The sequence below is a fragment of the Cynara cardunculus genome, assembly GCF_001531365.2.
Source record: "Cynara cardunculus var. scolymus isolate 2C chromosome LG 1, CcrdV1, whole genome shotgun sequence".
Taxonomy (NCBI): domain Eukaryota; kingdom Viridiplantae; phylum Streptophyta; class Magnoliopsida; order Asterales; family Asteraceae; genus Cynara; species Cynara cardunculus.
This window is the reverse complement of record NC_037528.1, coordinates 2029691-2050256: the sequence shown is the minus strand read 5'-3', so window position 1 is coordinate 2050256 and position 20566 is coordinate 2029691. Positions and strand designations below refer to the sequence as shown.

The following is a 20566-nucleotide window of genomic DNA, read 5'->3' as shown; positions in this document are numbered from 1 at the left end:
TGATAGAGGTGTGATATGAAGAAAAGATGTTAACAAGAAGAAGAAGAAGATAACTACCAAGAGTAAAACGTGGAACGTGAAAAAATAATTATGGTTAATTAAAATAAAATAAAAATTACTTAATTACATTATTATCCTTATTAAATTATTTATATATAATAAAAATTAATTTATTAATTAAAAAACTTTGAGGTTATTGGGTTGTTATCGTGTTCTCGTAAATCACAGGGGTTCTCGTTTGAACCTCTACCTATATATATATATATATATATATATAAAACTGGTTTCAATAAGAGATCTATGAATTATAAATTGAATGGTTGTTTTATAGAATACTAGAAGGGTGCTCGTATTAGATAGCGAGATATATTTCAATTTAATTGTTTTGTTTTATATATTTTAGAAACATAATTTTTTTTAAATATTAAACATTTATGTAAACTAAATTTCGTTTTATGTAGTTGAGAACGCCACCGATAGCATGCAAGGCCTATTAGCTCAGCTGGTTAGAGCGTCGTGCTAATAACGCGAAGGTCGCAGGTTCGAGACCTGCATGGGCCATTTTTTAATTTTTTTTCCATTTTGGGCTTCTACTTAGTTTTGGGCCCAAAGTTCTTCAATTTGGGTTTTCATCTACTTATGTCTTATATGATCCATCTTCAGATTTATTTATCGTCTTTTATTATTTTTTAGTTAGGCTAGGAAAAAAATATATAAAGTTTTATTACTGTTTAACTCGAAGGATTTTATATATATACTAGAATTATATTCATACAATGTATTGAAATACATCTTGATTTAAATATTTTGTTTTATTATTTATCTCGATCAATATTATAACATGATTTTATGTGATTTTAAAAAAAGTGACAATGTTTTTATATTTGAATAAAATATAAATTTGAATATATCATAAAAATTTGACAAAATTATATCGATATTAGTATTGAATTAACTATTTAAAATTTCTCATTTTTTTTTAATTTTTTAATTATAAATTATCTTAGATTCAATAATAAAGTAACTTATATTTGGTTTCCTAAATTTTTTTATAAATATAATAATTAATTATTTTGTTAGAATTCGATAACTATTCTAATTATGTTTTAGATTTTTTATATTTTAAAATAAAATGTTTATCTTTTATTTGATTATTTTATTCATAATTAATTATATGAATTCAATCATGAAACTTTAATAAATTGTATTTATACATAATTTATTTGTAATCTTGATTTTTAAGTAATATGTAATTAATACTTTTATAATATAATATAGATATGAATATAAGGAAGATTAATAATATATTTTATATATATGAATATGATGAAACCACGCAAATCTGGAAATCAACACAAAATTGAAACTTGTGAGTTCTAACACAACCATTTGCATACTGCAGTTTTTCTTCCACAATTTTCATGGAGTCTGCACATTAGATCTGTTATCCTCAGAAGATGCCCGATACTCCGAAGAATCCGATGAACGAAGATCGGCGATCATCTTAACGGCTTCGTCCATTGATGGCCGCATATCGGGGACTCTTGCCACACAAGCAAGTCCGATCTGAAGCATTTGGACCATCTCTTCTTCAACATGTGGGTACTTCATTAGTTCCTCATCAAACACCTCTGCGGTCCATTCTTCTCGAACCACCGATCGCACCCACCTCGGTAGATCAACCACCTCATCGTGGCCCGATGACGGTAGCGGAGATTTACCTGTCAGCAGCTCAAGAAGCAGGACTCCGAAGCTGTAAACATCTGATTTTTGGGTGAATTTTCGGGTTTCTATCACCTCTGGCGCGTAGTATCCTATACACCGTGGTTTTGTAGGAAGAAAATTCATCAACGGAGCTAAGCCCAGATCGGATACGCAGCCATCAAAGTCTGCGGTCAGAAGGATGTTTGAAGATTTGATGTTGCCATGGGTGAATCTTGCACCTCCTTCTGTGTGAATATGTGAAATCCCTTTCGCAGCTCCAAGTGATATCTTCACTCGTGTGTCCCAATCTAATGGAGTTCTTCCTATACCTCTAGTTCCTGTTGAAAAAGCACGGTGTTAGAAAAACTCGTTAGATTATAAAATAACTGAGTTGTACTAGATGGCAACTGATTGCCTACAACTCAGTGGACTACGTTAGGAAAACCGGGATGGATGGAGCTCTCTATACCGTGCAAGAGTGCAGACAGGCTGCCGGTTATGATGTATTCATAAACAAGAAGCTTTTCGTCCTTAGAATAGTAGTAAGCGCATAATGACACAATGTTCGGATGCCTTCCGATCCTCCCTACGAACTCCATATGCTGATCAAACTCTTTCTCAGCAACCCCAACCTCTCTTACTCGTTTCACTACCACCGTCGTCCCTTCATCCAGTATAGCTTTATAAGCTGTTCCATAGCTACCCTTACCAAGAACTTCAGCAGATGCCCTCAACAAATCCTCAAGATCGAAATTATAGGTACTTCCTTCAAAAAAAACCAATTTGTTCTTCTCAGCTGCTTGAACACCACTACCGAAGTCATCAGACTTTTCGTTTTTCCCAGGAGGAACAGCCTTTACGGTTAACTCACCGACAGAATCTCCGTCTTTCTTCTTCAAGAAGCAAAACAAGAATACTGCCAGTAAAAGCAGCAGTAAAAAGCCTCCTATGGCAATTGCTAGGATAGCACCGGTGCTGAGCTTCTTGTTATGTTTTTTTGGGTGTATCGGCATGGATGGGGAGTAATGTGGAGAAGGAGAAGGTGAAGAGGTCAAAGATGAGCATTGGTTTGATGGAAGACCACATGAAAAAGAATTCCCAGCAAATGATGAAGCTGGGAACTTCTGGAGGGAAGATGGGATTGAACCGTTGAGCAAGTTATAGCTAACATTTAAAAGCCGGAGCCTGGTGAGGTTAAAATCAGGAAGAAGTCCTGAAAAGGAGTTGAATTGGAGGTTCAGTGAGGTGAGATGGGTCAAATTCTTTAGTGTTTGAGGAATGTTTCCTGAGAAGGAGTTGAAGGAGAGATCTAAAATGCTTATTTGAGGAGAAAGTGAAGGAGGGATATTACCAGAGAAGTAGTTGTGTTGAAGGTAAAGAAACTGGAGAGAGGGAATGGAGGATATATCAAAAGGAAGAGTCCCATTGAGGAAATTAGATCTTAGGCTCAAGATTCTGAGAGCGTCTAGTTTTCCAATAGTGTTGGGAGGGATTGGACCGAATAGTCCAAGACCAGGGAGATGAATGGCAATAACTCTTGTTCCTTCATTGTTGCAAGTGATGCCAACCCAAGAAATACAGATAGGGATGGTAGAATTCCAGTTCAGTTTTCTAACGTGTGGAACTGCTGAAGCAAATTGAAGAAGAGCTTCGGAGTCAGAGGTCAGATCAGCAGTTGTAATAAGAAGATTGTGTAGTAGGAGGATAAAAGTGGCGACTGCTGCAAACTGGATTGGGTTTTTCATTGTGGATATGTGCGACTACAGAAATATGAACCTTTGATCTCAGTAGCTTTACTAATTCCTGGTTCAGTAAGAATTACTGAGCAGGAGCCTTTCTTGACCAGACACCTAGATGAAGAAACAAGAACATAAAGTTCTTTCAAATTGAATCATAAAGAAGCATTAACATTCTAATAGCTATCAGTAAGAGTAATTAGTTTATGCTAACTAGCAAGAAAAAGGGTGCAGAAAATGGTTAGTTACCTTCCAAGAACTGGACGATGGAAGCAACTAAACCAATAAATGAACTCAAGGGCAGAACCATAGAAGGTACAGCTTCAAACTTGGTAGAGGATGGTTTAAAGTTCTTAGCTTTTTCCATATGGGAAAAAGCAGAGGACAATTATTTAAGCTTTAGCTTTTCCAATAGAAAGTGCAAGCTTTAAATTTCAAGAATAAACAATTTTCAAAGAAATAAAGAATCATTACCATTGAACAATGATAAAGGCCATTGAAATGTTTGTCATCCATTCCACTATTTAAGTTGATTAAAGATTTCTAGGCGCTACACAAATTAACAAGCAAGCTAGAAATGTTAAGAACAAAATTATCACAACTGAAATTCTTAGAGGCAATAACAAATAATTTCTTTTAAGAAGTATATCAAAATAGAAGAGAACAGGTTAGTGACAGAGAGAATCTGAAACTTAAGGAAGGAGGAATCGCTGATAAAAAGAAAAAGCAAAAGTACACTCCTTTGTCCTGCAAAAGGTAGATAAATTCTTGGCTATAAAGCTGCAATAATATAATATTTATTCAAGAATCCAATGTAGTACCCTCTGTTTCAATAAAGGGGAAGTATACTTAAGAAGACATTACTATCCACATTGTATGATGAATTGCCTTCATCACTTCGATCATTGAAGATTAACACACCAGGACAAAAAGTGGACTAATCAGGCGTGCATGTTTCAATGGGGACCAAAATGCAAACAAAGTTGCAGACAGACAAAAAACTGGCATAATTTTATCATGTTCTGTGTTTTGTAAACTAATCGAGTGGTTGTATTTTATACTTATAATCATATTAATAGCATGAAAGCACCAACTCAGCGCATTCATTCTGCTACCTGCTAATGATCTAAAAAGATCAACACTGAAATGGAGGAGTAGAAAACTTTCCCTTATAATTATAGCCAGCTAGAATACTTGAATAACTCAAAAAGTTTGTCAGTGTGCCGTGTGCGTCATCATGGGTTCTATTACTATGTGACATTTTCAGCCCTCATTTGATCCATCCAATCAATTTATCAGGTCATCTATAGCAAGGATTCAGTAACTTTATTATGTATTTGTATAGCTACAAGTCAAGTAATTCGTATCGTCAGCAAGCATAGACGCTACTTTTACAATACCAAGTTCAGTACAGAGAGAAGAGAAGCCAATAGAGGTACAACAATTTATGCATATAGTACAACCAAGTAGGAGAGCACTGATATCTACAGTTTCTTTCAACAGAACTAGGGATCCCACAAATTGATTCTGATAACTCCCAACATCACATCATGCACACATGCATTGCTGGGATGTGAACAAATCAGAATCAAATCCTTGGGACCCACAAATTCGTTTAGGGTTTCGTTATTTTGTACCAGTCTCCTTGGATTGATTCTCCATTTTATGGGTATAGTTGGTCCTTCGCAGTCCAAGAAAAATCCCCCCTTTCATATAGTCTTGTTAATACATAACCTAAAAGTAATGATATGCAGAAAACTAGACCATCATGTACTATGAGAGTGTGTATTCATGATCCTTGTTCAGTCTACAACCTATGAGAATTCAACTGTTAAGTAATAACAATAACAATTACTAGGGCAAGTGTTGAAAGTTTATTACTAATTTTTGTATCTCTTGGACTTATCTGCAAGTAAATTCTGTTATATAGACAAGTATTTGTAGCATCATAAGAAACAAAATAAGCTAGTTCTTCTGATCTCGAAAACAACGAACAATGAGGATATCAATGACAATGACAATTACATATACATATACATCTCCGTAGGTTAGTATTGAGGTTAACATACTCTTAATCGTCTTATGTAAGCCATGGCTACTTTCAGTACTTCGTTCCTTGGATCAATCACAGATGTAAATCATATCAGATCTCCGTTATTAAGCCACAAATTGGTTGCTTCTTCTCTCTGTTTTTCTGGTCAGAAGTTGCAATTGGCAGCGGTTTCGACGGTGGTAGAGATGGGGGGAGGGGCGAAGTTTAAGGGAACGCATATGAGAGAGAAGAAGTTGACGGACATGATAGAAAACAAGGTGACGGAAGCGCAGGAGGTGTGTGCCGGCAATGAAGGCTCCGATGAGTGTAAGCTGGCATGGGATGAGGTGGAAGAGATTAGTCAGGTGAAAGCTCATCTCCGGGCGAAGTTAGAGCATGAAGAAGATCCTCTGGAATCGTTCTGCTCTGGAAATCCAGAAACCGGAGAGTGCAGAATTTACGACGATTGATCGGAGAAGAAGTTTAACAGCGACGGCGGCAATTCGTGTCTACTGATCTGTGTTGTAATTTGAATATCTTTAAAAATATATATATCGTATTTAATACATGGGAAAAGTTTATAAAAATTAACAAACAACTATCCTATTTTGAATCATTAATTTTAAATAATTAAATTTAATGATTTTTTCGTTTAACAAAAATAGTTTGGAGACTTAATATTTAAAATAAAAAAGTTTAATAATTTTTTTATTAAAAAATAATTCAGGTACTTAATCATTCAAAATAAGATAGTTTGTTGGGTTTTTTTAAATTTTTTACTAATATATATATATATATATATATATATATATAATCTTTTTTATTCTACAAGGTTTGCATATATCTAATACGATATTTAATTTTTCTTATCTTCCTATATTCTTATTTTTTGTTTATAGAATAACTTAATTTAAATTGTTTAATATTATTGACTTATTGAGTAACAACAAGAACATGACATACATATTTGTCGTTATAAGTTATGCCTTATAAAATGTTATGACCTCGCTTTAGAGCATCACCAATAGATCATAAGTCAAAATCTTAAAAAAAAATTCATCTTCAACAACTTCTCTATTTTAAAGATTTCAATGTTATTTATATTGTTAAAATATTCAATACATTTGATAAATATTGTTTATCCAACGCAGTTTAAATCAACATTTTTTTAACTATTAAAGTTTTTGTCTTCACATCCCGGTCTATTATCATGTCAAACATGGAACAAGTTTTTGTTCTGTTATATCCGATTTTACGTATCAAACGAACCCTAAACATGTCAACATTAGAGCATCTCCAATGCAAGGTTAAACTTAAAATGTAACTTCTTACAAGAACCAAAACTGTGAAAAGTTCTTACAAGAACCTCACGTTTTAAGTTCTTGTATAAGAACCTTATCTTGAAATCAGTGTGAAATGACTTTTTTGTTAAGTCTTTTTATATATTTGATTGCATTATAATTGTTATTTGATGTTGAAAAAAATACAACAAAACAAAACGGGTTTGCAAGCAAAAGTATAAAAAACGGTTTCTTATAAGAACCTCCATCGACATCGACAATGCTCTTAGTACAACACATTCTTGAATAGTCATATTAGTGCTTAATTCTGCCAGAAAGTTGTTCATATTCTCAGACAAACAAACAAATTTTGATAGCCAAATCTGTGATGCAGCCAACTTAGAAACTTATTTTTACCCATTTCTCCTAGTTGGGCAAACCTTTGGGATGCAAGAGTCTCTGTATTGCCAACATTCTTTCAATGCATCCTAAACAACATTCTTGACTGATTCAATTTGGCCTTTGTCCCAATTACAAGGGTATGAACAGCTCGATGTAAAACACGAAGAAAAACGCACCCAAAAAGGATCCCTATGAACCCTCTCTTTCAATCTTTTCAACTTCTTCACGATGTTTTCTCTCTGCCTCCGCGAGTTCTCTTTCAGCGTCTTCTTTGTCCTCTATTATATCGCGCGCTTCAAACTCCTTGGCTGCTGCCATTGCTTTCACAACAGGATCTCTTAGTTCTGATATCAACCCACCACCCACTCTATATTCTTCTTCGTCTCCAATCAGGAATAGACGCTGATCGGGTCCTGTTGCCATTGGAATGTCGACTGATAGCAATTTCATATCATACTGCAACAAGAGTAGACTGGAGTTAGAACGTGAACAACGAAATAGTGTATGACAACCACCACTACAAAAAAATTGGCTTTATAAGACATCAAATATGTCCAAGTGTCCTAATAGACTACCTTACAAGACTCAAGTTTATAGAAACGAAAGATCGTGCGCCATATGTCATATGTAAACGTGCCCTAACAAGTTTTCCATGACACTTTCGAAATAAAGTGTCCTGTTAGCTTTTTATGGGACACTTTGTTTTTATACATACTTGCTCAAGTCAAATTTCAAATAATGTCATACAAAAAGACTAATATGACGCTTTATTTCAAAAGTATCATAAAAATTTGTTAGAACATCCAAAAACGTCCTACCAATTTATTGTAACAGTAACACCTATATATAGAGCGCACAATTATTTGGTCTTATAAACCTGAGTTATGCAAAGCAGTCTATTAGGACATTTACACATATTTGATGTCCTATACAGCCAAATTTTGGTGTAGTGCACATTCTACATTCTGGGTATCATCTCTTATTCGAAGTCATAACTTAACATAAATACTTGAAGGCTTAGGGAAAAAAGAATCAAAGACATTAAGGCGTTAAACCAGAAAGCTGAAACACTAACCTTGCCCTTTTTGTTCTTGACCTCGACACTAACTAAGCCTTTCATCTCAGCACCACGAATTGGGAAAATAAGAAAACAACGCTTGCTCCTGAGGGCTGCTTTGAAGTTTTTTAGTGTTATACCGCCTCCTGACATAACATATGCTCTTAGATCGGTTCCAGTTAGCGGAGCACCCATGATTTCAAGAATGTCGGCTGATGTGTTGAGTTTTGTCATTGCCATTCGGTAAACCTTGTCAGGATTTATAGTGAATCTTGAACGGAGATACAAGCCCTTAACAACACAAACTGAGGTCAAATACAAGTCTTCATTACAAGATTAGTGAAATTATTGAATGGATTAACTATACAATTTCAGTTCGGAACAGGTAACAATAGGAGTTTATAACAAAATTTGCTCAGAAGCAAGCTATTGCATACCCCCTCCATCCAACATTAAGGGCCTGTTTGTTAGTAGCTTAATGGAACTTGCATAACTGTTTGGTAATGGCTTAATGATATAGAGAGTGGCTTATTCAGTAAGCTTCTAGATGAGAGCTTTATGCAGAAAGCCAAGTTTTTCCTTACCTGTCCCTCCCAATTAAAAAACATGCGCCTCCCACCAATGAAAAGACCCTCCCAAATAAAAACCTTCCCAATTGACACACGCAACTTTATCCATACAAAACCTAATGGAAAATCAACCAAACAGCCCAAGTGTCCCTCTTTCCTTCTCCGGATATCCCATGTTATTGGTTACTTTCTCTATACAGAAATTCCATAGTCATACTACCAGACTAACAAACAAATAAGATCAGAGAGTCCCCCCCCCCAAACCAAATGTGCACGACAACGAACATGTAAGGGTTATTTCATGAAGCAGGAACAAGGTATTAAACCTACTCATCATGCCAGTTTTAGAAGGCACACTTAAGTGTGAGATTGAGTGTTACCCTAGTTGCAATTTGCTTTGTGTTCTAAACTTCTAATCAAGCAAGATGAGGGAAATGCATGTGGTGTCCCTAAGGATAATACTCAAATATTTCATACATGAATAAGTGGATATTAGTGTACATACATATATAAACACAAGAAAAGGATGTTCATGGACTTTATAGTAAAAAGACGCATGAAAAGGACCTTGATGGAAACCCAAAGCGACAAGGCGGGATTTGTGTTTCTGAATGATAGCCTAACTTACTCCTAACACCAAAGAGGAAGGATATGTACACCTGGATAATATCAAAGACTTGGAGATGGAGAGATTCAAGGGATATGGTCCAGTCTTGGTGATTCTTATCATATAGAACATAAATGTCAAGAACCCTAGATTCTCCGTTTTCTTTCTCCATTTTAAGTCCCATTTTAGTTCTCATATTTAGATCCCTCGCACCATGAACAACATGACAAATGTTACATGTCTATTGGCCTAATTGAATAACATCAAATTCCTCAAGTTAAATCAGTACACTTGGTAATGGAAGACAAGCAATGTTGAGCTAAAGAACACAAGCCTCATTGTATTAAATAATATCGACAATTAACGGCATGGTTGATTGCAGGAATAGAAACGAAAGGAGAAACTCACAGCAAATGCGACGATAGCAGAGGAAAGAGCAAGAAAACCATACTTGGCAATACCCTCAGATAACCCAATAAAAGTATTTGCGATCCCAAACATAATCCTCCAAAGCAAGATACACACAAAAACCCCACCAGCACCCAACAACACCATGCTGTTTCTCCTCCAAAACGCCTCCATCTGCAGTCCAACAGCTTGCTTATACCTGGAAAACGCTTTCTTAACTGCTGTCGCGGGTTCTTTAACCTTACTCTTCAACAAATTCACGTCTAATTTACCACCCAGATTCGAACTCCCAGTAGAAATGTACCTGAACCCAATAAAGTTCCTAATCAAATTGGTTTGTGAGGGTTGTGAAACTCTCGAAATTGAAGAGGATGTGAAGTGAGTTGTTTGAGATGATCCAACCCCAGTAAGATTCCTGCTCAAATTGGCTTCCAAGGGTAGTTTCTGAGATGGGTTTTGGGAAATCTTTGAAATTGAAGACGACATGAAGTGGGGTCTGTGGGATAATGGACTCCATGGGTTACGATGTAGGATTTGAGAAATGGGAGTCGATGAAATTGGGGGTTTCGGTGGTGACAAGGGTGTTGAACGCTGCTGATAAAGAAACCTAAGGAAAATCAATTTGGAAGAAGAGGGTTTTGACATCTCTGACTGTAAAATTTAGATTCACGAAGAGCACAAACTCGAAGAGATCAAACGAAATCAAATCAAATCAAATTGGTTGATCGTTTGACCTTACTTAATTAGTCCACAGAGACGCTTGCTAGCTTATATATGATGCAACCTTGATTCGAAAGAGGAAGGAGGCAGCGGGTTGACTGTCACTGTGCCATTGAGATGTGATTTCTTGGAGGATCCGCTCAGAATCCGAATCCGAATCCAATCCGAGTATGTTGTTGAGTTGAGAGTTTTTTGGGCCTCCACCTTTGAGCCCAATTGAACGTTATCGGGTTTCGGCCCAAAATCCAGCCGGATTATCATGCCCACCGACTTCAATTATTCGAGATCCTCCTGCTGATCGGAACTCGGAAGAATCGATCACACACTTGAAAGTTGAAGATGAAGGTGATTCACATCCCTTGCTTGGAAGACAACTACTCTTACCTGTATGAACTTTGATTTTGATCATTCATTAAGTTGAGTAGTTAATCGTTTTCAATTTAGGGTTTTCCATACAAGCTACGGTTTGTGGGCATAATTGTGTGGTGATTTTCAGGGTGATTGATGAGAAAACGAAACAAGGAGCAGTAGTGGATCCAGTTGAGCCTGAGAAGGTTGTTGGAGTTGCTAAAGAAAATGGTGTTGACCTTAAGCTTGTCCTCACCACCCATCACCACTGGTTTGTTCACTTTCAATCCAAAATCTTATTGATGATTTGAAATGGAAAATTGACTCGTTTCTGCGGTTGAGTGCGATCAATTGGGTCATGGGTTTGATTATAGGTGCTGCATGTGTTGAGAAAAGAAATAAAACTTCGATTTGGTTGATACTGAAACAACTAGTTGCCTAATTGCAGTCCATGTGGTTGATGATTTGTGGATTTTAAGGATGCACTCTCTTTGTTTCAAAATTGTAGTCCAGATCACAAAGTACACAAGGAAGAAGGATAAATGTTATTATGACTTATGATTGTGAACTTGGGGTGATTGAGTCATTATTAAACACAAGAATGTCTTTGGAACTATAATTGGAATTCATGATCCCCCTTATGGAGGGTGACTGAATACTTCATTGATCTTTATATTGTTTTTTTCTTTATGTTCAATTTGATGATAGGGATCATGCTGGTGGCAATGAGAAGATAAAAGAGTTGGTACCAGGGATTAAAGTTTATGGAGGCTCTGTTGATAACGTAAAGGGGTGTACTAATAAGGTGGAAAACGGTGATAGACTATCGCTTGGGGATGATATTAACATACTCGCTCTCCATACACCATGGTATGTTTGGTTACTTTCCATAAATGTCATTTACCATGTCCCATTGTACATGCAGTTTGATAGAAGTGTTTTACTGTCAGTTAAATGTCAATCTTCAATAATGAGAAATTAGAGCAATCTTGTTGACCAAAAGCAATATCATTAATAATTTGTTACAATGATAATAGGGAAATATATACTTTTAGCTTGAAGTTCTTCCCAAAATGTAAAGGTTGCAATTTGTGGGTCATTGGGAAGTTTAAACTGTTGCAATTTCATGTTACTCTGGATTCCCATTTTCTACCCTTGTTGGATGTTATTTTTGTGGCCATGAAGCAACCATAATGTTTAAGGTAGACCTAGCTACTGCTTTATGAGTTAAGGTTATGCATCTTGTGGTTGACTTAGGTGCATGTTCAGGTTGTTATCTTTAAGCATGGGTGTTTCATGGGTATTCTTCTAATTACATGTTGCAATTCCAGTCATGATCTTTGTCTCATATTCTGGTATTAACATTTTGATGTGGTTTGGTGCTTTTTCAGCCACACTAAAGGACACATAAGTTACTATTTGACTGGGAAAGAAGAAGAGGACCCTGCTGTGTTCACAGGGGACACACTGGTGGGTGCATCTCTCAGAGTTCTTACAGAAGTTGGCTTAATCATATATCAGACTGGGGTTTCCCATCTAGAAATGAATGCCAATCCTTGTTATCGTCAGCTATTTAGTGGTTTAGACAGCAATAATTACAGTTTACTGGGTGGTCAATGTGCCCATCTTTTCAGATAGTTTGTACTAGTAGAGAAGAAATCGAGTTAAATGACTAGACTTGTGTAGCAATGCATTTTAAGATTAAGATTTTGCCTAAGATAGTATGCTTTGTCAATTCTGGTGGAATTTTTTTCGTTAGGTTTATGGTACATAGTAGGTTACATCGGTGGTGCTGAAAGCTCATCATTTTATCTTTTAATTTGTAGTTTGTTGCTGGTTGTGGCAAGTTTTTTGAGGGCACAGCAGAGCAGATGTATCAGTCACTGTGTGTGACTTTGGCTTCTCTACCGAAACCAACTCGAGTTTACTGTGGCCATGAGGTAAACTTATATTATGATTTTTGAATGTGCAGATGTTGTTTTCGTATTTGGCAGTTTAGGTATTTAATAAGACATCAAATACTTTTTTGCTTCTTCTTTGGGTTTTACTTCAATATGTTTACAGTCCTCTAATCTCAATGACATGGTTGTAATTGAGAATTGAGAATCGAGAACTAACTATTTAGATTCATGGGTTCCTGCACTCTGCATTTGTTTTTTCTTCTTTTAGGTTTGCTTATTTGGCAAAATAATTGTGAAATTCAAGCTAAAGACCTCTAGGTTATTTTAAGTTAATTCCAACCATTTGAGTAAGTTCATCTTGGCTTCATCCAAATTCGCAAGCAGATCAACTATGCACACAGGTTGAAAACACGAGGGCTCAAACCATTAATTTGAATTCTTTTCTGATTCAATTGTGGATATAACATCCACAACATACCAACTACAGTTGACCTTCGTCCATACCTTGTCTCTCTCCCCCTTCATCCATGTGTCTTCGGATTAGGCACATTTGCTATGGTTCCTAAAAGATTTGCTTTCTTAACAACTATTTCCAGCAAATATGAGTGTTCATGTCCAACTTCTGAACATGCAAATAGAAATACAAAGACGAAGTTTCCTGCAGATAGCAGACAATTATGAAGTAATATCTTTAAAGCTTTAAATGATCCATCAGCTCATAAAGCTTGTCATAATACTGTTGGACCTCCATGAAATCCATAAAGAAAACTGTCCAGAACATTTGAATTTTTTTGATTTGTTCATCTTAACAATTACATCCCTTCTTGTTCAAGGAATAGAAATAATAATGGATTAACATGGCCACAAGCTTCCCAATCAATGTGATCCCAAACAGTAAAGACTGCCTTAAGCTTTAAAAATGTCAGTCTTTCCTACTTCGATCTTTTCCTTGATAATTACTAGAGAAATGCCAAAAGAGCTCCAAGAACTGTAACTTCGGTTCTTGCATTTGGAATACAGATGTCTCAAGTCTTTTACGTCTTCTCTCTGGCCAAGAGATCAAAATCCTTTGCATGAGGTATTGATATCATCTCTAGGTTCACCTAGCCTCTAAGAGGTTATACGCTTACGGATTGTTTACATCTGCCAGATCTCCTTGAGAGTATGTTGACCATGGTTTATAAAATAATATCCATTTTTGGAGTTGATTCTTCTACTTTCTTTCTTTTGACCACATTAATATTTTTGTTGCTTTCTCAGTATACAGTGAAGAATTTGCAGTTTGCTCAAACAGTTGAACCAGACAATGCCAAGATATCACAAAAGTTATCATGGGCTCAGCAGCAGAGGCAATCAGGGCTTCCAACTATCCCATCAACCATTCAAGAGGAATTAGAAAGCAATCCTTTCATGCGGGCTGATCTACCTGAAGTTCAGGTCTTATCCTGTTCCTTGAACCAATCTCTACTTTCACACGAGTTTGAAAAGTCAAAAAGGCAGAACAAAAAACAATGCTGATGAGTGTGAAGGGTCACAAACATTTAAAGCCGCAATGCAATCAATCTGTTCTAATCATAAATAATATACTTCTACGTTCATGAACGTATACAACATGCCTAATTTTGATATAAAAATGATCATAAATTGAAACAGAAAGGTCTCATTTTGACTCCATCTTATTGATGAGGTGAAATTTCCAATTATGATGCAGGAGAGGGTTGGATGCAAGTCCCCTGTTGAAGCATTGCGGGAGATAAGACAGCGAAAGGATAATTGGAGAGGGTAATCACCTAATTTCCAACTAAACTTCTCTCTGGTTTCCTGTTGCATCTATTTCTTGCATGTTTTCTGTGTACATTGTCTGTAATAATGTATCACATTAGAAGTGTCTGTCGTTGACTTATAATGTAATGCAAGTCTTGTTCTTGCTGCCGAAACTTGGTTTGCCACAGGAATACCTGATATGTCAAAAATCACTCTAGTTGGTGAATCTTTGGGGTTATATTCCACTATTCTGGTTTACTACAAGTCCATCTAATCTCCTCATTCGATGATTAATAGGATTTCTGATCCCCGCCTTTAAGACGATGAATCCCTTGGCTGAGATTTAGTTATGAACCCATATGGGAGTTGGGTGATCAAATCTGAGATATGGGTTATGAAGAATGAGAGTTTCTAAGAAGATACCATACTTGGTTTTGCAGATAAATCTTTATCTTGTTGGTGGTGGGAGACTGATGTGATATTTTATTTATGAAACCCTAAAAGGAGTCAAATTGGGAATTAGGGTTCTAAAGAATGGGAGTGTGTGTAAAAGAACCTTACAGATGTTAGGTTCTCTTGATTTTATACATTGCTTGATGTGAAGGGAAGAGTGTGTCTGCTTTATATGCTGTCTGTATCTTTTTTTGGTGTTCAATTAAAGAAATCAGATGCTTCATCAACACAATCATATTAATACAATGTTTATTTCCATTTGTTAACAATTCACTTTTGAAAAGTCAAATAGGTTGTTTATGGGAAATCAATCAAATTCACTTTTTAGAATCTCTTTCCAAAATGGTTATTATGCATTTGCGTAAAGACTGATTTCTGGAAGGAAAAAAAGTCAGCTCAAGGATTCTTTATGCAAAACTTTGAATCCTTACGTAAAAACCCTTTTTCTTCTTTTGGTTAATTTCCTTGGTTTTATGTACATAACTATTTATATTAAAATCAAGTCAAATCATACATTCAAAATGTGAAAGGTAAATTCTGATGTTGATGTGTATATAGTTAGAGTTAGCAATGTATAAGATAGAAACATCAGTTGTTTTTGTTGTAGATCAGACGTAACAACAGATATAACTACGGTCATACACCACAAACATCGTTATCTTATAACAATATTAGTAATATTTATTTGGTCGATTCTCGTATATTATATGTTCTGTTCGGTTTGGTTTGGTTATGCATCATGTTTATGGATGAACTGATACAAATTAAACAAGAAATAGAAAAACCTTTAAGGAGGTGTTTGGGATTGCTTATTTGAAACAACTTATGCTTTTCTATAAAAATACTTATCAATTTATTATAAGTCAAAAGAGTTTAAATTATTCAAAAACTTCTTATTATCGGTTTGACACCAGTATAAGTTGTTTATTCAAACAATCGAAAGTGCTTATTACCATAAGTCAATAAATTGTTTTTATAAACAATCCTAAATATGATTACTTCTTCTTGAAGGCTTAAAAATGATATCAAAAGAAGCAATGGAGAATCTTGATATGATGGCAAAGTGTCAACATAATTACAATAAAAAGCAATAATTACCCCCATAATTAGTATTTGTTGCAAATACACACCAACAATCAATTTCCACCCACTTTCTTGTCATTATCATGACTTGTTTGTAACAAAAAAAGTTGAAGTCAATGAAAGAAAAAAGTTGTAGAAATTGAAGGGGTCAAAACTTGCATCCCAAGAATTTGGTGGAAGAAATGAAAAGTCCGACCCTTTGTCGGTGGTCTAAGGCCAATACATAAAACATTCAGATCCCTCATCTTTTATGAAATCGACAACATACACCCTATACTTATCATAATTTCATTTTGGCCCCTTACTTCACTTCAATTTTGATCAAATTTAATGTAAATGACAATAATTTCAAAGCTAAGGGTATAAAAGTAAATTCAGATAGTAAAACGCGTCTGCTGTCTTGTCCTCAGATGGCTTTCAAGCTGGCGACTTCACTGTTTGGACTTTGGAGAGAGCGATTGAATTTCTTTTTTTATTTTTATTTTTCTAAATAAAAATAAAAATTTCTTTCCAAGAAAAATCTTCCCCAATTTGCAGCGATCGCACGTTACTCCATTTTTAATGCAAATTCAATCCTTTTCCAATTTACTGCTTCTTTTCCTTCCACATTGCTGAATCCAATTTGGAAATTTTCATTTCGATTCCAAACAAAACCAAGAAAACCCTAGAATTTGATTCTGGAATTCTGTTTGTAACGTTATTGGAAGCCATTTCTTCCCCCTTTCTCCGTTTATTGACTCATTATATACATAAAATCATATATATATATATATATACACATCAAGATCGCTATCTAACCCTTGTTACCTCCGACCCATTTGACCTTTTTATCTTTGTGTTCTTCTTGATCATTGTAATTATTATTATTTCTTGCCAAGAGTTTGGGAATCTTGTAGGTGTTTTGAAGATTTTCTTGATTTGGACGTGTAATCAGAGACGGGGTTATATGCGTCGATTAATGGAAACAACAGGTGTTAACGTTGATCCCACCAGTTCCGATACCCATGTGAGTAACAATCCAAATTCATCAAATCCTCCATCGCCGACGATAAGGAGGACAACCAGTAGCAGTTTGTCGCCGAGGACGATGTCGTCTTCTCCGTTTCCGATAATCCGGTTCCTACAAGCGCCTGTTACTACTATAATCGAATACTCGGGTGTTCTTCGACCTAGGTCGAACAACGATTATCATGAATCAGAAACCCTAATTTCTAATCATCACCATCATGATCATAACTCGACTGGTTCCGGTCGTACGGCTAGTAATACCAGTAGTAATGGTGATGATAGTAATGGGGAGGTTTCGATTCGGATAATTGGTGGTCCAGACCAAGAAGAGGAACGTGGTGGTGAGGATGGTGAACCGGCTGCCGTGAACCGTGGAGATGGTGGTGGAGAAAGAGAGATGGCTGATTCCGGTGAGGTAGCTGGTGGTAATAGTGGGAGTAATAATAACGTGGACTCAGCATATCAACAGCGGTATGATTTGCAGCAGGTTTCAAGATGGATTGAACAGATTCTTCCATTTTCTTTGCTCTTGTTGATTGTTTTCATTCGTCAACACTTACAAGGTACTCTTACTTCACTTTATCTTTTGAACTATCATGAGATCTTGTATTAACTGTTTCTTTTTTGTGTGATCATACGTAGGACTCTTTGTTACAATCTATATAACTGCTTTCATGTATAAATCGAATGATATTCTACGAAAGCAGACCGCTTTAAAGGTATTTATGCCATTTCCATTTTCTTGTTTTGGTATTAAATACATGTAGAAATGTAAACGTTGTCTATTGTTGAGCATATTGATTGATGATTTCTGCAGGGGGAGAGAAAACTATCTGTTCTTGCTGGCTATTGTATAGTTTTCATGCTTCATGTGATTGGAGTTTACTGGTGGTACCAAAATGATGATCTTTGCTTACCGTTGTTTATGGTTCCGCCAAAAGCAATACCACCATTCTGGCATGCTATATTCACCATCATTGTAAATGGTATGCATTTTACGACCTCTTCTTTAGGGATGTGATGTACATACTGCACTTATTATTGTTTTCTTCTCTCTTTAGCCAATGTTATTGAAATCTGAGTACACTTTTGAATGGTTTGTAGTCTTTTCAATGTATGTTTTGTGGGTATTTAAGAAATCTGTATATATCTCTTTGTTAGCAACAGAACCTCAGTGCCCCTAATGATAGCGCCTTCTATCAGACTCTGCCCTCCTAGTTGTTTCTTGATTGCCCCCATCAAACGAAGGTTCTAAACTTTGATTGAAGTTTGATTTTTAAGATGAGGTCATGTTTCCAAAGATCTAAAGACTTTATGTCTAGGGTTGTTGGAATTGTATGGAATATAATGTTAGGGTGAAGCAAAAACAACAGATAATTTTCATGTGTCACCCAGAAACAGAAAATGAGAAACTGAAATTATAAGAGAGTTTACTTAGATGATGCTCATTGAAATTGCAGATACGATGGTGCGGCAGGCAGCAATGGGTTTTAAGTTGGTATTGCTTATGTACTATAAGAATGGAAGGGGCCATAGTTTTCGTAGGCAGGGTCAAATGCTGACTCTAGTTGAGTACACACTTTTGTTATACCGAGCATTCTTACCTGCTCCAGTCTGGTACCGGTTCTTTTTGAACAAAGAATATGGCAGCCTCTTTTCATCTTTGACAACAGGCCTCTATTTAACGCTAAAGCTCACCTCAGTTGTCGAGAAGGTATATGACTCCTTCTTTCTACCTTTAACTCATCATGGATCCTTCTACCTATGCCGCGAGTGAATTAATTTTCTTTCATTTCTCAGATTGGATCCTTCTACACTGCATTGAAGGCACTATCAAGAAAGGAGGTCAACTATGGAACTTATGCAACACCAGAACAGGTATTTTCTTGCAATTTTCCTAGGACTTAATGTTTTATTCCGTTTTATCGAACTTGTTTTTTTGACGACAAGCAGGTGAGTGAGGCCGGAGACTTGTGTGCTATTTGCCAAGAAAAGATGCAGGCTCCAATCTTGTTGCGCTGTAAACATATTTTCTGTGAAGATTGTGTTTCAGAATGGTTAGTTTTCTTTAATGGCTTGTTAAACAAATATGCATTATGAAATACTGAATTGCTGATGATGAAATGGTAGGTTTGAAAGAGAAAGAACTTGCCCGTTATGCAGAGCGTTGGTGAGACCAGCGGATATACGATCATTTGGGGATGGTTCAACGAGTTTGTTCTTCCAGTTGTTCTAGTCTGGGTATGCAGACCGTGTGCTTCCTTCAACGTATACTCTTCGTTAAACGTTATTATGAGTAGAATGAGTCATTTTTTGGTAATCTTTTTCCCCTCAAATTGTACAGCACTTGTGCCTCAATATATTGATACACATTACATACATACATTATATAATACATGAGAGAGGATTCTTTAATACCATCTGGAAATAACACCAAGTGTATAGAGATGATTATATTTCTTCATCAGGTGCAACTATATGAAGAGTAAATTACATGTTTGGTCCCTATGGTTTGCCAAAAAAATCCAGATTAGGTCCTTAATTTGAAGAAAATTACGAAATTGGCCCTTGTGGTTTGCATTTTGGTTATTGATTTGAATGGAGTGTGATTTGATAACTTTTTGGATAAAAAAATGTAGGTAACCAATTTTTGAAAGTTCGATGATTTGTTTTTTTCAAAAAGAATATTCAAGGATCTAATCATTCAAAATAAGAAAGTTCAATGGCATATCATTTAAAAAAGATCGGACTTAAATGAGATGATGTTAGTACCAACCCAATCCAAAACAAAACGCAAACCATGGAAACCCAATTTCATAATTAATACGTTTTTGGGACCTAACCCATAATTTTTCGCAAACCATAGGAACCAAACATGTAATTTACTCCTGTATTAAACGAAACTGAACCAGATTTTTGCATTATCATCGTTTCTTAATGTTTAAAAAAACAAAACGAGGTTGAAAACAGTTCTCGACCTTATAACTATCGTTCAGTAAGTAGAATGTTATACGAAAAACTTTCTACGACTTTTGTCATCTCTCATCAAGTATGAATAGAAACTTTACTCTAAATAATTTTGAACCTCCACGCTCTTTAACACTAGATTTTGAGTCCCACCTACCATTTCACCAACAAATGGACCCAATAGAAGAAAGTGAGTTACAACGAATATTCCAAAATGCTAATACACGTGAAAGTTATTAAGTTGGTAACATTCGGTTTCTATAAGTGGTCTATGAAAGTCCGATCCATAACCAAACAATTCTAAAATTTCTTTGACTGGTCGGACTCAAGTGCTCCTATTTAAACCACGCGTAACCAGTTCTATACTGACCCGATTCTTTTTAACCCATCTATAGCTATACATACAAGTTTTGAATATATATATATATATATATATATATATATATATATACTAGAAGCATACTCGCGCAATGCAGCGAGATACATCATGATTTTAATATTTCATTTTATTCTTTATCTCAGTCGAT

At 35.7% G+C, this 20566-nt stretch overlaps 5 protein-coding genes and 1 non-coding gene across 10 annotated transcripts; 4 read left to right on the top strand and 2 right to left on the bottom strand.

Annotated features, from left to right (window-relative positions):
* Positions 1 to 487: 487 nt before the first annotated feature.
* On the top strand, positions 488 to 561 carry TRNAI-AAU. The gene has a single exon. It is a non-coding gene; the product is annotated as a tRNA-Ile (tRNA).
* Positions 562 to 1315: 754 nt separating this feature from the next.
* On the bottom strand, positions 1316 to 3543 carry LOC112521075 (probable inactive receptor kinase At5g58300). Its single transcript, XM_025129723.1, has 2 exons — positions 2174 to 3543; positions 1316 to 2042 (listed from the first exon to the last, which is right to left on the bottom strand). The coding sequence occupies exons 1-2, from the start codon at positions 3447 to 3449 to the stop codon at positions 1420 to 1422; spliced, it is 1899 nt and encodes a 632-aa protein (XP_024985491.1). The 5' UTR covers positions 3450 to 3543; the 3' UTR covers positions 1316 to 1419.
* Positions 3544 to 5483: 1940 nt separating this feature from the next.
* Positions 5484 to 5958, top strand: LOC112502327 (calvin cycle protein CP12-3, chloroplastic-like). Its single transcript, XM_025106220.1, has one exon. It carries the CDS (start codon positions 5532 to 5534, stop codon positions 5940 to 5942), a length of 411 nt encoding a protein of 136 aa, XP_024961988.1. The 5' UTR covers positions 5484 to 5531; the 3' UTR covers positions 5943 to 5958.
* A 1270-nt stretch (positions 5959 to 7228) lies between these two features.
* On the bottom strand, positions 7229 to 10563 carry LOC112524563. The gene is made up of 3 exons (XM_025134440.1): positions 9796 to 10563; positions 8230 to 8502; positions 7229 to 7610 (listed from the first exon to the last, which is right to left on the bottom strand). Exons 1-3 carry the CDS (start codon positions 10438 to 10440, stop codon positions 7344 to 7346), a joined length of 1185 nt encoding a protein of 394 aa, XP_024990208.1. The 5' UTR covers positions 10441 to 10563; the 3' UTR covers positions 7229 to 7343.
* Positions 10564 to 10788: 225 nt separating this feature from the next.
* Positions 10789 to 17023, top strand: LOC112507018 (hydroxyacylglutathione hydrolase cytoplasmic). Of its 5 annotated transcripts, none has more exons than XM_025111444.1 (8): positions 10789 to 10901; positions 11012 to 11134; positions 11572 to 11733; positions 12255 to 12333; positions 12690 to 12803; positions 14025 to 14201; positions 14476 to 14546; positions 16943 to 17023. In XM_025111444.1, the coding sequence occupies exons 1-8, from the start codon at positions 10855 to 10857 to the stop codon at positions 16992 to 16994; spliced, it is 825 nt and encodes a 274-aa protein (XP_024967212.1). In that variant the 5' UTR covers positions 10789 to 10854; the 3' UTR covers positions 16995 to 17023. The 5 variants fall into 5 exon arrangements, with proteins under 5 accessions (XP_024967212.1, XP_024967297.1, XP_024967542.1 ...); XM_025111529.1 differs by having other exon boundaries at positions 16961 to 17009; XM_025111774.1 differs by lacking the exon at positions 16943 to 17023 and adding an exon at positions 14969 to 15159.
* LOC112506943 (E3 ubiquitin-protein ligase RNFT1-like) lies at positions 16992 to 19487 on the top strand. The gene is made up of 7 exons (XM_025111322.1): positions 16992 to 17635; positions 17715 to 17791; positions 17890 to 18058; positions 18533 to 18786; positions 18873 to 18950; positions 19026 to 19129; positions 19203 to 19487. Exons 1-7 carry the CDS (start codon positions 17011 to 17013, stop codon positions 19306 to 19308), a joined length of 1413 nt encoding a protein of 470 aa, XP_024967090.1. The 5' UTR covers positions 16992 to 17010; the 3' UTR covers positions 19309 to 19487.
* Positions 19488 to 20566: the final 1079 nt, after the last annotated feature.

Bases quoted from the DNA above. Each gene is read 5' to 3' on its own strand.
- LOC112506943 (XM_025111322.1), top strand. From the start codon at position 17,011: ATGCGTCGATTAATGGAAACAACAGGTGTTAACGTTGATCCCACCAGT. The intron at 17,792-17,889 runs GTATTTATGCCA...TGATTTCTGCAG, and splicing joins GAAAGCAGACCGCTTTAAAG to GGGGAGAGAAAACTATCTGT. The intron at 18,951-19,025 runs GTATTTTCTTGC...GACGACAAGCAG, and splicing joins CTTATGCAACACCAGAACAG to GTGAGTGAGGCCGGAGACTT.
- LOC112507018 (XM_025111444.1), top strand. From the start codon at position 10,855: ATGAAGGTGATTCACATCCCTTGCTTGGAAGACAACTACTCTTACCT. The intron at 10,902-11,011 runs GTATGAACTTTG...GGTGATTTTCAG, and splicing joins GAAGACAACTACTCTTACCT to GGTGATTGATGAGAAAACGA. The intron at 14,547-16,942 runs GTAATCACCTAA...TTTCTTGCCAAG, and splicing joins CGAAAGGATAATTGGAGAGG to AGTTTGGGAATCTTGTAGGT.
- LOC112502327 (XM_025106220.1), top strand. From the start codon at position 5,532: ATGGCTACTTTCAGTACTTCGTTCCTTGGATCAATCACAGATGTAAAT.
- LOC112524563 (XM_025134440.1), bottom strand. From the start codon at position 10,440: ATGTCAAAACCCTCTTCTTCCAAATTGATTTTCCTTAGGTTTCTTTAT. The intron at 8,503-9,795 runs GTGAGTTTCTCC...TGTGTTGTTAAG, and splicing joins CTGCTATCGTCGCATTTGCT to GGCTTGTATCTCCGTTCAAG. The intron at 7,611-8,229 runs GTTAGTGTTTCA...CTCTTGTTGCAG, and splicing joins TCAAGAACAAAAAGGGCAAG to TATGATATGAAATTGCTATC.
- LOC112521075 (XM_025129723.1), bottom strand. From the start codon at position 3,449: ATGAAAAACCCAATCCAGTTTGCAGCAGTCGCCACTTTTATCCTCCTA. The intron at 2,043-2,173 runs GTATAGAGAGCT...CTTTTTCAACAG, and splicing joins CCTGTCTGCACTCTTGCACG to GAACTAGAGGTATAGGAAGA.